Raw genomic sequence first — 14,095 nt, forward strand, 5'->3', positions numbered from 1 at the left:
ATGGGCCAGCAAGGGACAGACTCAGGCCCTGGCCCAGGCCACTCCCCTTATAGGCAGGGCTGCCTGGGGTAGTTAGCCATGCTCCCCTCCCCCGGCCTTCAGTAATTCCACTCCAGCCTGGGGTCTACCCTCTCCTGGGATCAAGGCTCTCTGGACCCCAACCTTGCCTCCTACTGGCCAGCCCATCTGCCCCATCCTGTGTCCTCTCCAGCTGTCCCCATAAGCCAAGCCCCCTGAGGGCTGGGGACCAGCTGGCCACATGGTGCTGCTTTTCAGGTTCGGGGAAGGGTGGCCCTGAGAGACAGCCCAGCTCTAAGCCTCTAACAGCCACTCACTGCCAGGGAGGCTCAGGGTGCCAGTGGCCGGGTATGGCTTCTGGCCTCTGGCCGTGTCAAGACCAGGCTTCCTCCCCTGCCTCGGGGCAGAGTCCAACAGGTCTTCAGCTGCCTCAGCCTCCCTTCCCACATTCCTACAGCCCCAGGAGCAGCAACCCCTTTGGGCTACGCCTGACCCCAGGTAATATTCTGGAAGAGGCTGACTGGTGCCTGGTCCCCAGCCACCCTCGGAGGTAGGGAGGCAGAGCAGGCCCTGGTCAGGCCTCTGCACTGGTGAAGCCCACGGCCCGGGCCAGCCACTCTCCCCGGCAGGCCCTAGTCAGGTCCTCAAGCCATTGTGTGTTGCATGTTTGGGACAGTGGTCCCTGCTCTCTTGTGCTCGGGAAGTCAGCGTCCCTTCAGGCACCCGCAATCTCGTCCTGCCCTTGCTGCCCCCCACTGACGTGCCACGTGGGTGTCAGGTGTCTGGGATGCAGTGTTCAGCAGCCAGCCAGGGAGGGGCACCTCCCTCCTCCCCACTGTCTCGGGACTTCTCAAATCTGAGATGTGCCCCCACCCAAAACCCGTCGCCCGCTGACAGGCAAGGAGCATGCATGCGAGCGCATGCGGCAGGGGCCGGGGCCAGGTCTGGGCCCCGCCTTCCCTCGGCTTTGCTCCTGCCCAGTGACTGTGACCGCTGTCCGTGTTGCCTTCTTGAACAGCGACTCCCTTCCCCCTCCTCCACCCCTTCACCAAAGGTCTTGGTACAACCAGCTGCCCATTTTGTGAAATTTTTATGTAGAATAAACATTTGTACCTGTACCACGCCTCTGTTCTACACTTCTTCGTGTCACGGCCTTAGGACTGGGGCTGATCGTATGTGGCACCACGGGGCTCAGAGGCCAAGGATCCCAGCCGCCTCACTTGGCCTTCACCTCCCAGACCCTCTGGCCCCTCCGCCCCAGCCTGAACACCTCTCAGCTCCTGCTTAGCACCTGACGCCTATTCTGTACTGTGGGCCCAGTTCTACCCCCTCTTCCCACTGGAAGAGGCACCACTGGATCCCCTCTCATCACCCTGCTGGACAGTCCCCCCCGGGGCCGAACCTGCCCTTCTGACCACTAGTGATTGGAGAGAAGACAGGCCCCAGAGGCAACCAAGTGCTGGACTGGTCAGCTGATGTGGCGGCTCGGGGTTCCAATGGGTACCACGGATACCTTTCATTTCATCCTGCCCATGCTTCCCAACTTTGCCTGGTGTTGTAATACATAATATAGTCTCACCTAAGTCACATATAAGCAGCCCTAAATTAATCTACCTTGTTCCCTGAAGGTTAAAAGAATGCTTTCAAACATTAAGTTCTTTAAACCTAACTCATAACCTGGGAATCAAGCCCCCACCAATAGAGGAACTTCAGAAATCTGTTTAGGATCACAGAGCTGGAAAATGCCAGAGCCAGAGTTGCACAGAAATTCGTTTACTGCTTTTAGAACAAAATAAGATGCTCTCAGAACTTTTTTTAGTGAAGAAAATACTTTTAGAACTTTAAACCTTTTTAGAACTTTTCTAAAACACTTTTTGTCAGCTGATAAAGTAGGCACTTCAATATAGAAAACCCTCCAGAAGCAAGTGCCTGGGCTGGATGGCACAGCTCACAACTGTGTGGTCCCCGAGCTGTCCCACTGGATGCGGCCGCCTGCTCAGAAGCGGGGTTTGCGCTTGCGGCCGGTGTACTGAGTGTCAGGTCGGACCTCCCTGTGCAAAGAAGTAACAGGGGCGGGAAGAACAGAACTGTCTCAGGAAAAACAACAAGATCCCCCAGGACCCCTGAGGCAGGTGAGCCCCCGGGCCCTGGGTGGCCAGACCCTCCCCCTACCCCACCCTGCCCCACCTGCACTCACTTGCCCTGCCGCCGGCGGCGCTCCTTCTTCTCCAGCACCCACTCTCGGCTCTTCCTCACCACCCCCCGCCTCGCAGTCCTGTACGGGACCCTGTGCAGGAGACACGGCTGTGAGCAGGTGGACAGAGTGGCCTGGCTGGCACCCAGGTTAATCCCGGCAGGTAAGTGTGGTGAGCTTCCCCCGAGTCAGGTGGCCTCAGATGCCCCTTCCACAACAGAAGTCCCCATTCTGGACACCCACTTCCTGGTGACATCTGCTGGGGCCAGAGCGGTTGTTTAGGAGGAGGCAGGAGAGGTGGAGTCCCCCCTTCGCTCGCATCCACATGGTTGACCACGTGGTTAGGCATGCATACATACCTGCCTGTGGGGCAGGCAAGGGCCAAGTTACTTTTGGGGCTCACAAGAGCCAATCCAAGGAAAGCAGGCCCTAGTCTGGCTGTGAGGCCAGCATGCTTGGTACAGATCAAGTTGGGGCTCCCAGCAACTACAGGTGTCTGAGGTAGGAAAACAAGGCTGCCCCGCTTGTGACAGCCCTGACAACGATCCTCAAAGGGTGATCTTGGCCTCCAGTCCTGGCTGAGGAGAAAAGAGACCTTCCACAGCTCTATGGGAGAGAGGCCCTGAGAACAGGGGAGCCTGGGCCCTCAAATCACATCCCCACCTGGCAGTTGGAGTCCAACTGTTTTCAGCGTTGAACACACCACGGAGGCTGCTTGCCCTCTGAGTAACCATTCCCTGAGTACCTGCGTGCACGGCCCATGGATGTTCTACAGTGGCTATGAACCAGCCCTGCCCCTAAAGAGCCCAAGGCTGGGCTGTGGTAGCGACCACCCGCGTGAGGCAAAGCAAGTGCAGAGAGGCCAGGAGCTGCTAAGGCAGTGATGGGTAAAAGGAGAGGGCCACAGAGATAAGCTGCTTCATGCAGAAGGTGGGCCAGTATTCCAGACAAGAAGCAATACATGAAAATGAGGCACAGGGAAAGGACTGAAGAGGAAGGTTAGGGAGCAGAAGAGCCCTGTTGCCTGGAGTCACTGAGTGTAAGAAGGGGAAGGGTCCACGTTGAGACTCTGAGGGTCAGCTGAGGATTGAGTCATCCTCGTAAGTTTCCTCCTCGCCTGAGGACCAGTGGAAGCCGGACTGCATGACACACCCTTCCGGCTGCTACTTCTCATCTGTTCTAACCTAACAGTAAAAGATTAAAAAAAAACACCAACTCAGAACCCCACCTGGCTGGTCCAGTTCATGGAGGTGTGAACAGCAACCAGCAAGGAGCGTGCTCTCTCTCCAGGAAGCAGCGAGGCTTTCTATCGAAGGAGGAACACAACATGTCCTAGACTTTGGAGTGTGCAGAGATAGCAGTGCACGAAAGAAAGTTAAGAGGGCCTACAGTGAGGGGGCGGGAGTCCGATGTGCCAGGTGCAAAGCAGGCTGCTGCAGATGCAGGACTAAACAGATGCAGGACTGATCCCCAGGAGTCTCTAAGGAAGGACAAGCTCTGGGGTAGCACAGTGAACAGGGGGCAGGATGTGAGCTGCAGGAGGGACGATGGGAAAGAGTCATCAGGGGAGACAAAGGGAGCAGTGAAGACGGTGAGCGACCCCGACCACAGGTGCCAAGAGGGAAGCGGAGTCCACAGTGCAAATGCCGGAGGGGACGGAGCCTTTGGAGAGAGCAGCTGACTGAGTGGTAGGGTAGAGGCTGGGTGGCGAGGATTAAGGAATACACAGGTCAAGCAAAGTTGTTGGGGGGTGGGGGGAAGAAATTAGAGATAAGTCAGGTAAAGGTTTAAAATACTTTTCCTCGATTTACCTATTTATTTACAGTAAGTGGCCTGAATGTGATCAGACAGAAGTGACAGCACCGGGAGAAGCCCGATCAGCCTTACAGTAGACAAAGGCCTCCTCCCACCCTCCTCAAATCCGAGGACTTCAAGAGGAAGAGCCTGTAGGGAAATGAGATCCGCGCCAGGCACTGTGCTGAGTCCTGTACAGACATGCCCTCGACTCAGCACACTGCCCGAGAGGGTGGCACATCCCCCCCAATTTTAAACAGTCGAGAAATGGATGATCAGGTCCCAAAACTTACCTAAGTTTACAGTTAGGACACGTCGTCTGTAGACATCGGCGTGAGGACAAGAGGGAGCCTAAGATGGACGGAGGGGAAGCAGGAGACGGGGCCACTCCCAGGGAGCAAGCGATGGGCACCTCAGAGCAGAAACGGCTAGGAGAGCCCCCAAGTCCCCACGGGGAATGGGCTGAGGAAGCTAAGGGAGATGACCGCGGAGGGCCAATGGGTCAGAGGGCATCAGTCCACGGTGGACACGAGGACTGCACTCATGATTTTCACCACAGGTGGGCCTTCCTAACTCATCCATTCTCGGCTCATTTTTCCTCTTAAACGTCTTAAGAGTCTGAAAACCTTTCACCCCTACCAATCAGAACTAAGAAATCACCTCCTTCTTCACTACCTTATAATCAACTGTTCCTTCAATACTGAACACCTTTTGCAAACAAGACACTATTCTGGTGTCAGGGATACAGTGCAAGTCCCCACCAAGTTTTCATTCTAGTTGGGGACAGAAGTAATACCAAGTAAACGAATACTTATGATTTAGAGCAGTGAAAGGTGGTAGGGAAAATAAAGGTAACGAGAACTCAACTGAAGATACTGAACAGAGAAATGGCAAGATATGATTTACGTTTTTAAAAAGTAAAAGAAAAAGGGAAGTCTCCGTCTTGCTGCACAGCAAATGAATTCAAAGAAGCAAAGTCAGAAGTAAGGAGACAAGTGAGGTAGCTTTCAGTAATCTAGGCAGCAAAGACAGAGACCAGGTAGGAGTGGGGAAAAGGGATGGAGTGACTAGATGTGAAATGTAAGGAAAACAAGAAGGGCTGAGAATGGAAAGAATGGAGGGAGGAAGTTCGGGGATGAAGACCAAGAGCTCTGTTTTGTCCCAGAGCCCCGTGGGAAGTCCAGGTATGGATATTTAGGAGGGGAGGTGGTTTGGAAAGCAGAGGTGGGATTGAGACCAAGGATAGAAACCTGGAGGTTCTGAACCTGTAGCTGGTGTCTAAGGCAGCAGCACAGAGAGAAAAGGGGTCCAGGGTGGGCCCCAGAATGGACCGAGAAGGAACAGCCAGTGAGGTTAACAGAAAACCAGGACCGTGGGTGGGAGGCCAAGTGAGGAAAGCATTAGGGGAGCGATCGGCTGCATCAGCTCCTAATGAGCGGAAAAGTTACAATGAAGATGGAGAAGGAAAAAAGACTGGGAAGTGACCATGGGTTTGGCGAGACAGCCTGGCGGTGGCCTTGATCAAGAGAGCAATTTGTGGGGCTTCCCTGGTGGCTCAGTGGTTGAGAGTCTGCCTGCCGATGCAGGGGACATGGGTTCGTGCCCCGGTCCGGGAAGATCCCCCATGCTGCAGAGTGGCTGGGCCCGTGAGCCATGGCTGCTGAGCCTGTGCTCCGCAACGCGAGGGGCCACAACAGAGAGAGGCCCGTGTACCGAAAAAAAAAAAAAAAAAAAAAAAGACAGCAATTTGTGATGAGACAAGCAGGAGCCAGAGGAGGGGACTGAGAACGGCAGGGGAGGCAGTGTGAGGAGTTCGGTCATCAAGGGAAGCCGATGAACAGAGTGGCCGCCAGGAGCTGTTATGGGGTTAAGGGAGGACCCTTTTTGAAGACAGGAGAAATAGCGCAGGATGTTTGTGTGCTGATGGGGATGACTCAGGAGGGTAAACATGAGGATGTGGGAGAGGAAAGGGAGCCACAGGGGCCAAGTGGGGATGGGGTCCGGGACGTAGGTGAAGGAGGCAGCCTTGGGAAGAGGGGACAGCCTGCTGGGTGTGGCAAGAGGGCAGGCAGAGAGGAAGGCTGCCCACAGACCTCCAGAAGGGCTCCAATAGCTCAGCCGGAGGCAGGTGCAGGCACAGGTCTCAAGGGTTCCCAGGTCCTATTTCCGCCTTGGTGTCTCTGCCACACCGGACCCTGACAGACTTGGTGAAAGCAGAGGGAAATGGAGGAGTCTTGCTGCTGTGTCTAATGAACCTGGTGGCAGCAACCGCCTGCACCTTAGGCAGGGCTGAACAACAGCCTTACCTCTCAACCGTGAACGTGGACTCCCTGGCCTCCTCTTCCTCCTTATCTTCGTTCTGGGCCTGCAGAAACCAAAGTGCTCTCAGATCACCCTGGAGATCTCTCAACCCACCTGCCCCGCCCCAGAAGGCCTGGCACCCAGGCCTGAGCCCTTCTAACAGGTAGATGGCCCGGCCCCACAAGAAGGGAAGCCAGAAGAGATGGGCCTACAAACTCAAGGTCCCTCACCATTGGTATAAAGGTCGAAGGTCCAGAAAACAAACAGAGGTAGAACCTGAAACAAGAAAGTGCAGAGTGAGGGCTGGGCTCAGAAAGCCTCACAGAGTAAGACAAGTCCTCCCCCTCCCTGCCACAAACAGGTACAGACACAGCCAGGCCTCTTGCCTGCCCGGGGCCCCAGTGACCCAACCCAGCACTGCTCTGGTCCACGCATCAGTGGCCTGTGAGAGCCACACTGCCACCCTCTCTCCTGCAGCACAGGCAGCACCCTGGCCCCCGGCACTCACTTCTTGGCTCTGGCGCTGTTGGGGTAGTCCACCAATACACCACCAGTGAAGCCGGCCTTGGTGGCCTGGGTCGTGATCAGCTCCAACTGGGGAGAGAACAGTGCGCAGTCAGGCAGGGTGGCTGGGGGAACAGCAGCTTCCTGCCCCCTCCCCTGGCCCCCGTCTGGTCCCAGAATGGACCTTGTCTGGGAGAAGTGAGGGTCTTTATCAGACTATTCCCAATTCTGAGTCCCCGAAAGCCATGCAGAGAAGGTGTGGCCTAGAACCAGCAACAGCAGATACCTCCCTCGGGGGATTACAGAACGACCAAGTCCCCCTGATTCTCACTTTCTAGCCCAGGGACCCACCTCCCCACTCAAATCTCAGGAGATGAATGGCCACCAACTGCAAGGCAGACTCATTCATGTTATCAGTCAGGGACAGCTCGCCACTTGTCAGTCAGAGTCGGTACCTCCTACCCCTCACTGCTCATGCATCACACTCCACAGAACAGACAACCGTTGATGTCTTCTCCACCACCCCCAGTTATTTCTTCGGTTATGGAAATCAGTAATATCAGATGGTTTATCTCTCAAGAGAAGACAGACATCCTACCACCCCCCCGCCCCAGGTACCCCTCTTCCTTAGGACATTAGGTCATAAAATGTGCCAGCAGGGGCCACCGGTGACCACTCCCGGGAACTCAGCCCCTCCCTTCCCACCAAGCAGCCTAAGGTTGCTTGTTCTGTCACCTCCCAACAGCAGGAGGGCAGGTGGGTGAGGAGCAGGACAGTTTACCTATTCTGGGTCCCTCCCCCTTCCCTGCACCTCCACTAGCCAAGGGGTTCACCTGCTCTGAGTTCTCAGGGTACAGCTGCAGGACAGCCCGAGCTCCATGCACCTGCAACAGAAACATGGCTATCTTTCAAATACCCCATGGGGTCAGGACCCAGACACGCCTCCCTTCCTTATTCACGAGATATTTATTGAGTTCCCATTATGTGCAAGGTATACTGTTCTCAGGGCTGGGAAACAGCCATGGACAAAAGAGACAGCCTCTGAACTTCTGCAGCTCACATTTTAGTGGGTGAGGTAGCTAACTTACCGTAGTGATTAAGCGCCAAAAAGAAAAGTAACTTAGGACAAGGGATGGTGCATGACAGCAACTATCAAGTTTACTTTTGGCTCAAGGAAGGCCTCTCTCTGAGGGACGCTGGAGCAGAGACCCGAATGTAGTAGAGGGCTGGCTATTTAAATGTCTGAGGGAAGAGCATTTCAGCAGAGAGAAAACCAAACACAAAGGCCCTCAGAACTTCAGGGTTAACCCCAGGACCTGAGAGGAAGAGAAACCATATAACGCCCAAGACCCAGCAATCTGCCAGAACAACCCACTCTAAGAAAGCCAGGGGTGAGGTGAGAGGACTAAGGGGACCAAGAAACACCTAGATCCAAAAAAAAAAAAAAAAAAAAGTGAAAGAACTCACTTTTAGGACTTAGAATCGCAGACTATCATCTAATCCTAAACAGTGGAAATCAACACCATCACTTCTAAAGACAAGATGTGGTCCCATCTAAATGGCATTCCCACGGGGCACCTCCACTTTATCATGCTATCTGCAGGGCAAGGGAAGGACAGGCGGCCAGCCCAGGTGGGAAGGAGATCTCATACTCACCAGAACAGAGTAAAGAGCAGAAAAAAAGCAGTAGAGGCGCTTAGCAGGAATGTCGGACTTCTTGTTAGCATTACAGAGCCACTGCACCGCAGAAATGCTGAAAGAGGAAGGGACCTAGTCAGGAAAGGCAACGATACGCAAGGTTCGATCTCCAGGCGAAACCCTCCTGCCCACGACTCTTTGTTGGCACGTGCAGGTCCACTCCAGGTCACTATTCTACAATGCTGGACCAAATAGGGTCTACAGAAGGTGAATGTGAACTTCTCGTGGCCAGTCCAAGGAAACATTTCCTCAACCTTACTTCTGCACACATCTCAAGTTTAGCATTACTCAGCAGGTCAAGGCTCTCCCTGCCACCTACCCCTTCATTCCCTTCCTCCAATCAAGGGAAATATGCTTTGGACTTACACAAAGCCATTCGCTCTCCTCCTAAATCACTTCCTTCAACTGTACCTGCTAACTGTCTCCACAATCCCCAGACTTAAAGCCTCAAGCAGCTAGTATGTCCTCCTTTCCGACACTCCCCTCCTCACTGCTGTGCACATACATCTACAGAACCCCAAACCCTGCTGGTGTCTCCGACCGCCATCTCCCAGCTTTTACGTTCCTCCACTACTCTCCTTGGTCAGCACTCATTACCACCTCCATTGCTTCGACAACCTAACATATCTCTCCTCTCGCGTCTTCTCTCTTCTTTTAAATAATCCTCCAACACAGACCCGATCTCGTCACTCCCCAGCTCCCCATCAACTACTGAGTAAAACCCAAACTTCTCAGGATGGAGTTAAAAGCCTCTGGGAACCGACCCCACACAATCTCATCTTCCGTAGAATTTCTCATTCCTCCCTACATCTATGAGACTCCTTTCCCCACCCACTTCTGTGCCTTTGCTCACACTGTTCCCTCACTCTGAAACCCCCTCCTTGACTATCCAAATTCCTCCCAACCTCAGGGCCCAGCCCCGGCCCCTCCTGCTTTCCTGTGCTCTTACTTCTCTTCATAACTCTGGTGGGTCCCATGATTCCCTAGTACACACCCCACACTGGGGCTCACATTTAGTAACTTGGTCCACATCTTACAGCACCTAAAAAACCATGGAGTCTTAAAAACAGGGACCTTTATTTCCACAAACAGCACAGCACCTCGGACAATTTCTTGCAGGTAACACATGTTGAAAAGAAAAAGCCTGCCATACCACCCCTCCTCTTAAAAACAAACTAAAAATGACTATTTCCTCCTGAAACATACAAGACCAAATTGCTGGCCTTTGGTTTTCTGCAGCTTAGAACATCTCACCTGATCATTACTAAAAAGCAATTGCTATCTTTGCAATGTTTTTTCTCCCCTCCTGTTTTGTTCCCACATGTAAGCTAATCCCATACCCTAAAAAAAAAAATCTTCGAATGCAGATTTGTACTCCTCACCCAGATTCCTACTGTGTATTGCTACAGCTCAATCTATTATTACAGGAGGTCTTCCCCCAGGTAATGATTAAACTATGACTTCCTACCCTAGTCCCTACCTCCACCCCACCAACAAAACAATAAACCAAATACTAAACAGAACTTACTACAGAAGACAAAGAACTTCACATTTCTAACTGTAATTTCAGTGTTCTAAGATCTGTTATCAAAGTGCTACATACACATTCAAAACTTGAACCTGACGCCACAGAAAGGACTCCTAAGCCACCGAAGAGATTGGAGCAATTGGGGCCACTCTCCACTACAAAGTCCTTTGAAAAGAAGTCAACAAGATGGCTGCTGGGACCCACAAAAGGGCTCCTAGAGGCTCAGAAGACCCCCCCCCACACACACACCCCCACACACAAAGCAGAGAAACTTATACCATGGTGCCTGAACCTGGCAGTGCGAGATAATCACAGGAGTAGTTTTGAAATACAAAAAAATACATATTTGGGGGCCTTGCTCTGACCTTATACATCTGAAAATCATGGGGGATGTGTATTTTTAAGTATTCTGTGTGATTCTGCTGCACAGCCAGGTTTGGGAAGCACTGGCCTGCAGGACTAAAAGGAGGACCTGAAGACTCTCACCTGATACAACCATCAAAGGAGCCCGGTTTGAAGGGGATGCCCTGACCCATGTCCCCCAGAAGCAGGTCTCCCTCCGTTTCTCGGTCCAAGGCAGCATCTACATTGGAGAAGAGTAGGTGAGGAATCAATCTGCATCACTGTTCCATACTCATGCAGGGGAGCCCACTCCAGTGCTAAACAGGACATACTTACCCAGCATGGCAGGGCTGATGTCAATGCCCACCCAGTAGTGCCCCTCATCTGAGAGGTAATCTCCACTCAGCCCAGAACCACAGCTGGAAGACACAATCAAATGGGGACTCAACAGTGTGAGTAGCAAAGACATCCCACCACCTACCTGGACTATCTGAACTGAGCCCCAGGATCTCACCCAATATCCAACAGGTAACAAGGCTGATCCTCAGGCAGACAGAGGAGCTCCAACGCTCGCCCAGCCATCTTGGTTTGGACATCAATCATCCGTGAGCTAAAAAGGCAGAAACACAAGCAAGTGGTAAAGGAGTTCTGGGCTAAAACCTCACCCAGACCAAAAAAAGCCAAAGAAAGAGAAAAAGGAACAATCATCCTGAGGTACCCTTTCCCGGTCAACAAACTGGACTACAACTATTTAAAAGTGACCCCAAAAGTCCATGTAATACAACGTGTTATTCTGTTCTGACACAAATTAAAACTGTAGTAGCTGCAGAGCTAATGTGAAGTTAACAAATCATTTATCTAATGACCAACCATTGGGTATTTTCAACTCTACCAGGCTTTGACATTGTATTACTTAAATACATGTTTTCTAGAAGAATTATCCACTGTAGCTACTCCCATATAGAAGGGTGAAGAAGACACAATAAGAATTATAGCAGTGCTGTCCATGAGAAACATAACGCAAGCCACTTGGGACATTCTAGAAGCTACGCTTAAAAAGAAATTAAATATGTAAAGTTAACTGTAGTAATAGTTAACCCAACATACTCAATATTACACTTTATTTAATCCAGTATACTCAAAACGTCATTTCAATACATAACATAAAAAACAACAAAGCATTCTACATTTTCTTCATATGAAGTGTATCAGATTAAATATGTTTCAATAGATGGCTGATGATTACTGGTTACCATATTGAACAGAAGAGGTCTAGAGTGTATCTGGCTTTCCCAAGATCCAGGGAGGGTCACACGTACCAGTTTTCAAAATGCCTAACACAGGGCTCTGCAACTGGAAAAAAGTTTCTATTTGCTACATAATGACAACTGACCAAAGGGTTTTTGCTGACTCTGTCTGTACTCCAATTTGAACAAAAAAGAGAAAAGAGGTATCTGCAGAACTTTCTTACAGAGTACTGTATCGGAAAAAATAGGTTTGGAAGTCCTTGCTCTAGCCGTCATCTGTTAACTGACTTCATAATTATACAAAAAACTCTCCTCTACAAAATTCAGATACTCTACCAACAGCTGTCCTAAGGATTTACTGAGATAATGTAAACTGCAGCATACAGTAAGCATTCCATGAATATTATTTCCTTCCCCCCAACAGCACTGATCCCTTACACATCTCCACTGCGTCCTACCTGTTTTATCACATGCTTAAAATAAGCTGTCGTATGAGACAAAGTAGGCGTGATCCCTCCCATTCTGATGCTAAGGTTACTGAGACCCATTCGAAAGTTTAAAATTGACTCTTCCAGTGTCAAAAATGGGATCAACTCAGGTCTCTTCCTTCCCCCACCCCCAAATCCTGCGTGCTTTCCAAGCAACCTCCGCAATCAGGGCAACTTGCTGGTTCCCGACACCCGACGCCTCGCAACATCCAGGCTCCCCTTACTTGCGCACGTATTTCCGGGCTTCATTCTTGTCGTAAAACTGCAGGGACGAGAAAAAAAAAAAAGGGTGGCGAGTCGAGGAAGAAATCAAGACGCGGAGGCCCTAGGAGAGGAGAGAGGGGTGTCCGCGGAACACAGGCCTCACCAGCTCCGGAGGCCCGCTATGCTCGGGTCTCTGCCCACGGGACGCCATCGCCACGCCTCAGCAACAGGACTCGTGCGATTTGTTCCGGGAGTCCGGCTTTTATGTCCTCGGCCTGGCGCCCTCCTCGTAATACGCATGCTCCACCCATCTCCCCGCCTTCTCTTTTACTCGATTGGCTACAAGGGCAGACGGGATGCGGAAAAACGCACGCCTCCCATTGGCCAGTTCATCTTGCACCGCCCGCCTGACTCATTCAAGATGGCTGCGCAGCGCGATGTGAGGTGGTCACGGCTATTACTGTGGAGGTTGTGGCAGGCCCGGGGGGTTCCACAAAACTTGGGATCGGGCCTGGGCCTAAAAGCGAGAACTTACTCCCGGAGCGACGGCCCGTACTCGCGCACGGCGCTCTATGAGCTGCTCGGCGTCCCCTCCACGGCCACGCAGGCGCAGATCAAGGCGGCTTACTACCGGCAGAGCTTTCTCTACCACCCGGACCGCAACGCCGGGAGCGCCGAGGCTGCCGAGCGCTTCACGCGCATCTCCCAGGCCTACGTGGTGCTGGGCAGTACCACCCTGCGTCGCAAGTATGACCGCGGCCTGCTCAGCGACGAGGACCTGCGCGGCCCCGGGGTCCGGCCCTCCAAGACGCCCGCCGCCGAGCCCGACTCGCCCCGCACCCAGCCGCCTGCCTCTCGGACCCAGGGCCGCGGTCAGGCCTCGTCGGGAGCCAACCGCACCATGTTCGACTTTGACGCCTTCTACCAGGCGCACTACGGCGAGCAGCTGGAGCGCGAGCGGCGCCTGAGGGCCCGGCGGGAGGCCCTTCGCAAGCAGCAGGAGGACCGGGCCAAGAAGGGCCTTCGCTGGGACGAGACCCGAGACACGGCTTTATTCTTGGTTCTGCTCACAGTTTTCATCATCATGGGCTTTCGTTTTTAATCGGAGAGCGGAGGGAAGGGGAGCAGCCGCGCCACCGCCCCCCCACCCCCAAGAAAACGGCCTTTCCTGTCTTCTTGAACCCGTTGCCTCCATTGTCTACTGTTGTCTACCTCTACTGAGGTCCGAAGGAACTGCTCTCCCCTTTCCCTTCCCCACCCGGCCAGCTTAGCCATTGACCTGCATATCCCTACCCCTCTGGTCCAGAAAAGGAGGCTTTTTGATGCCCAAGAAAAAGGCTCCCAATGAGGAGTCCCGAAAGCCCGAGTATGAGGGGTTTCCTGGAGGCCCTGGGGTTCCTGCTTCCAGATGTCAATTTCTGGAACACTTGCTGTGGCTTTCCTGTAAAGCTCCGAGCAAGACTCGTCTGCTGCTGCCCCACGTGTGTAGCGTGGGGCTCCTCTGTAACCTTGAAACGTGCAATGTGACCAATTGCGACTGCCAAAAGAAAAATTCTGGGGTTATAAGAAACTTGTCTTTCTGTGAGTTCCCCAAGCCACAGGTGAGACCCAGTGTAGGGTAAAGATGTGATCTGTGGGAACCTGGCCATTCTTTGGTGGTCAGACCCCACTCCGCCTTCTGTTGGTGGTGAGTGTGAGTGGGAAAGAAAGCAAGGTCGTGAGCGTAAGGAATGAGCCTTCCTGTGCCCATTCTTATCTTATGTATGACCTCGGAGAG

General features: G+C 52.7%; 2 protein-coding genes across 2 annotated transcripts; one reads left to right on the plus strand and one right to left on the minus strand.

Moving 5' to 3' along the window:
• Nucleotides 1–1,775: 1,775 nt before the first annotated feature.
• Nucleotides 1,776–12,569, minus strand: BUD23 (BUD23 rRNA methyltransferase and ribosome maturation factor). The gene is made up of 12 exons (XM_079720158.1): nucleotides 12,482–12,569; nucleotides 12,339–12,376; nucleotides 10,894–10,989; nucleotides 10,716–10,798; nucleotides 10,524–10,620; nucleotides 8,468–8,564; nucleotides 7,645–7,695; nucleotides 6,816–6,901; nucleotides 6,538–6,583; nucleotides 6,313–6,371; nucleotides 2,216–2,305; nucleotides 1,776–2,069 (listed from the first exon to the last, which is right to left on the minus strand). Exons 1-12 carry the CDS (start codon nucleotides 12,527–12,529, stop codon nucleotides 2,015–2,017), a joined length of 846 nt encoding a protein of 281 aa, XP_079576284.1. The 5' UTR covers nucleotides 12,530–12,569; the 3' UTR covers nucleotides 1,776–2,014.
• A 155-nt stretch (nucleotides 12,570–12,724) lies between these two features.
• Nucleotides 12,725–13,854, plus strand: DNAJC30 (DnaJ heat shock protein family (Hsp40) member C30). The gene has a single exon (XM_079720159.1). The coding sequence runs from the start codon at nucleotides 12,740–12,742 to the stop codon at nucleotides 13,418–13,420; it is 681 nt and encodes a 226-aa protein (XP_079576285.1). The 5' UTR covers nucleotides 12,725–12,739; the 3' UTR covers nucleotides 13,421–13,854.
• Nucleotides 13,855–14,095: the final 241 nt, after the last annotated feature.

This window comes from Hyperoodon ampullatus, assembly GCF_949752795.1.
Source record: "Hyperoodon ampullatus genome assembly, chromosome: 14".
NCBI classification, from domain to species: domain Eukaryota; kingdom Metazoa; phylum Chordata; class Mammalia; order Artiodactyla; family Ziphiidae; genus Hyperoodon; species Hyperoodon ampullatus.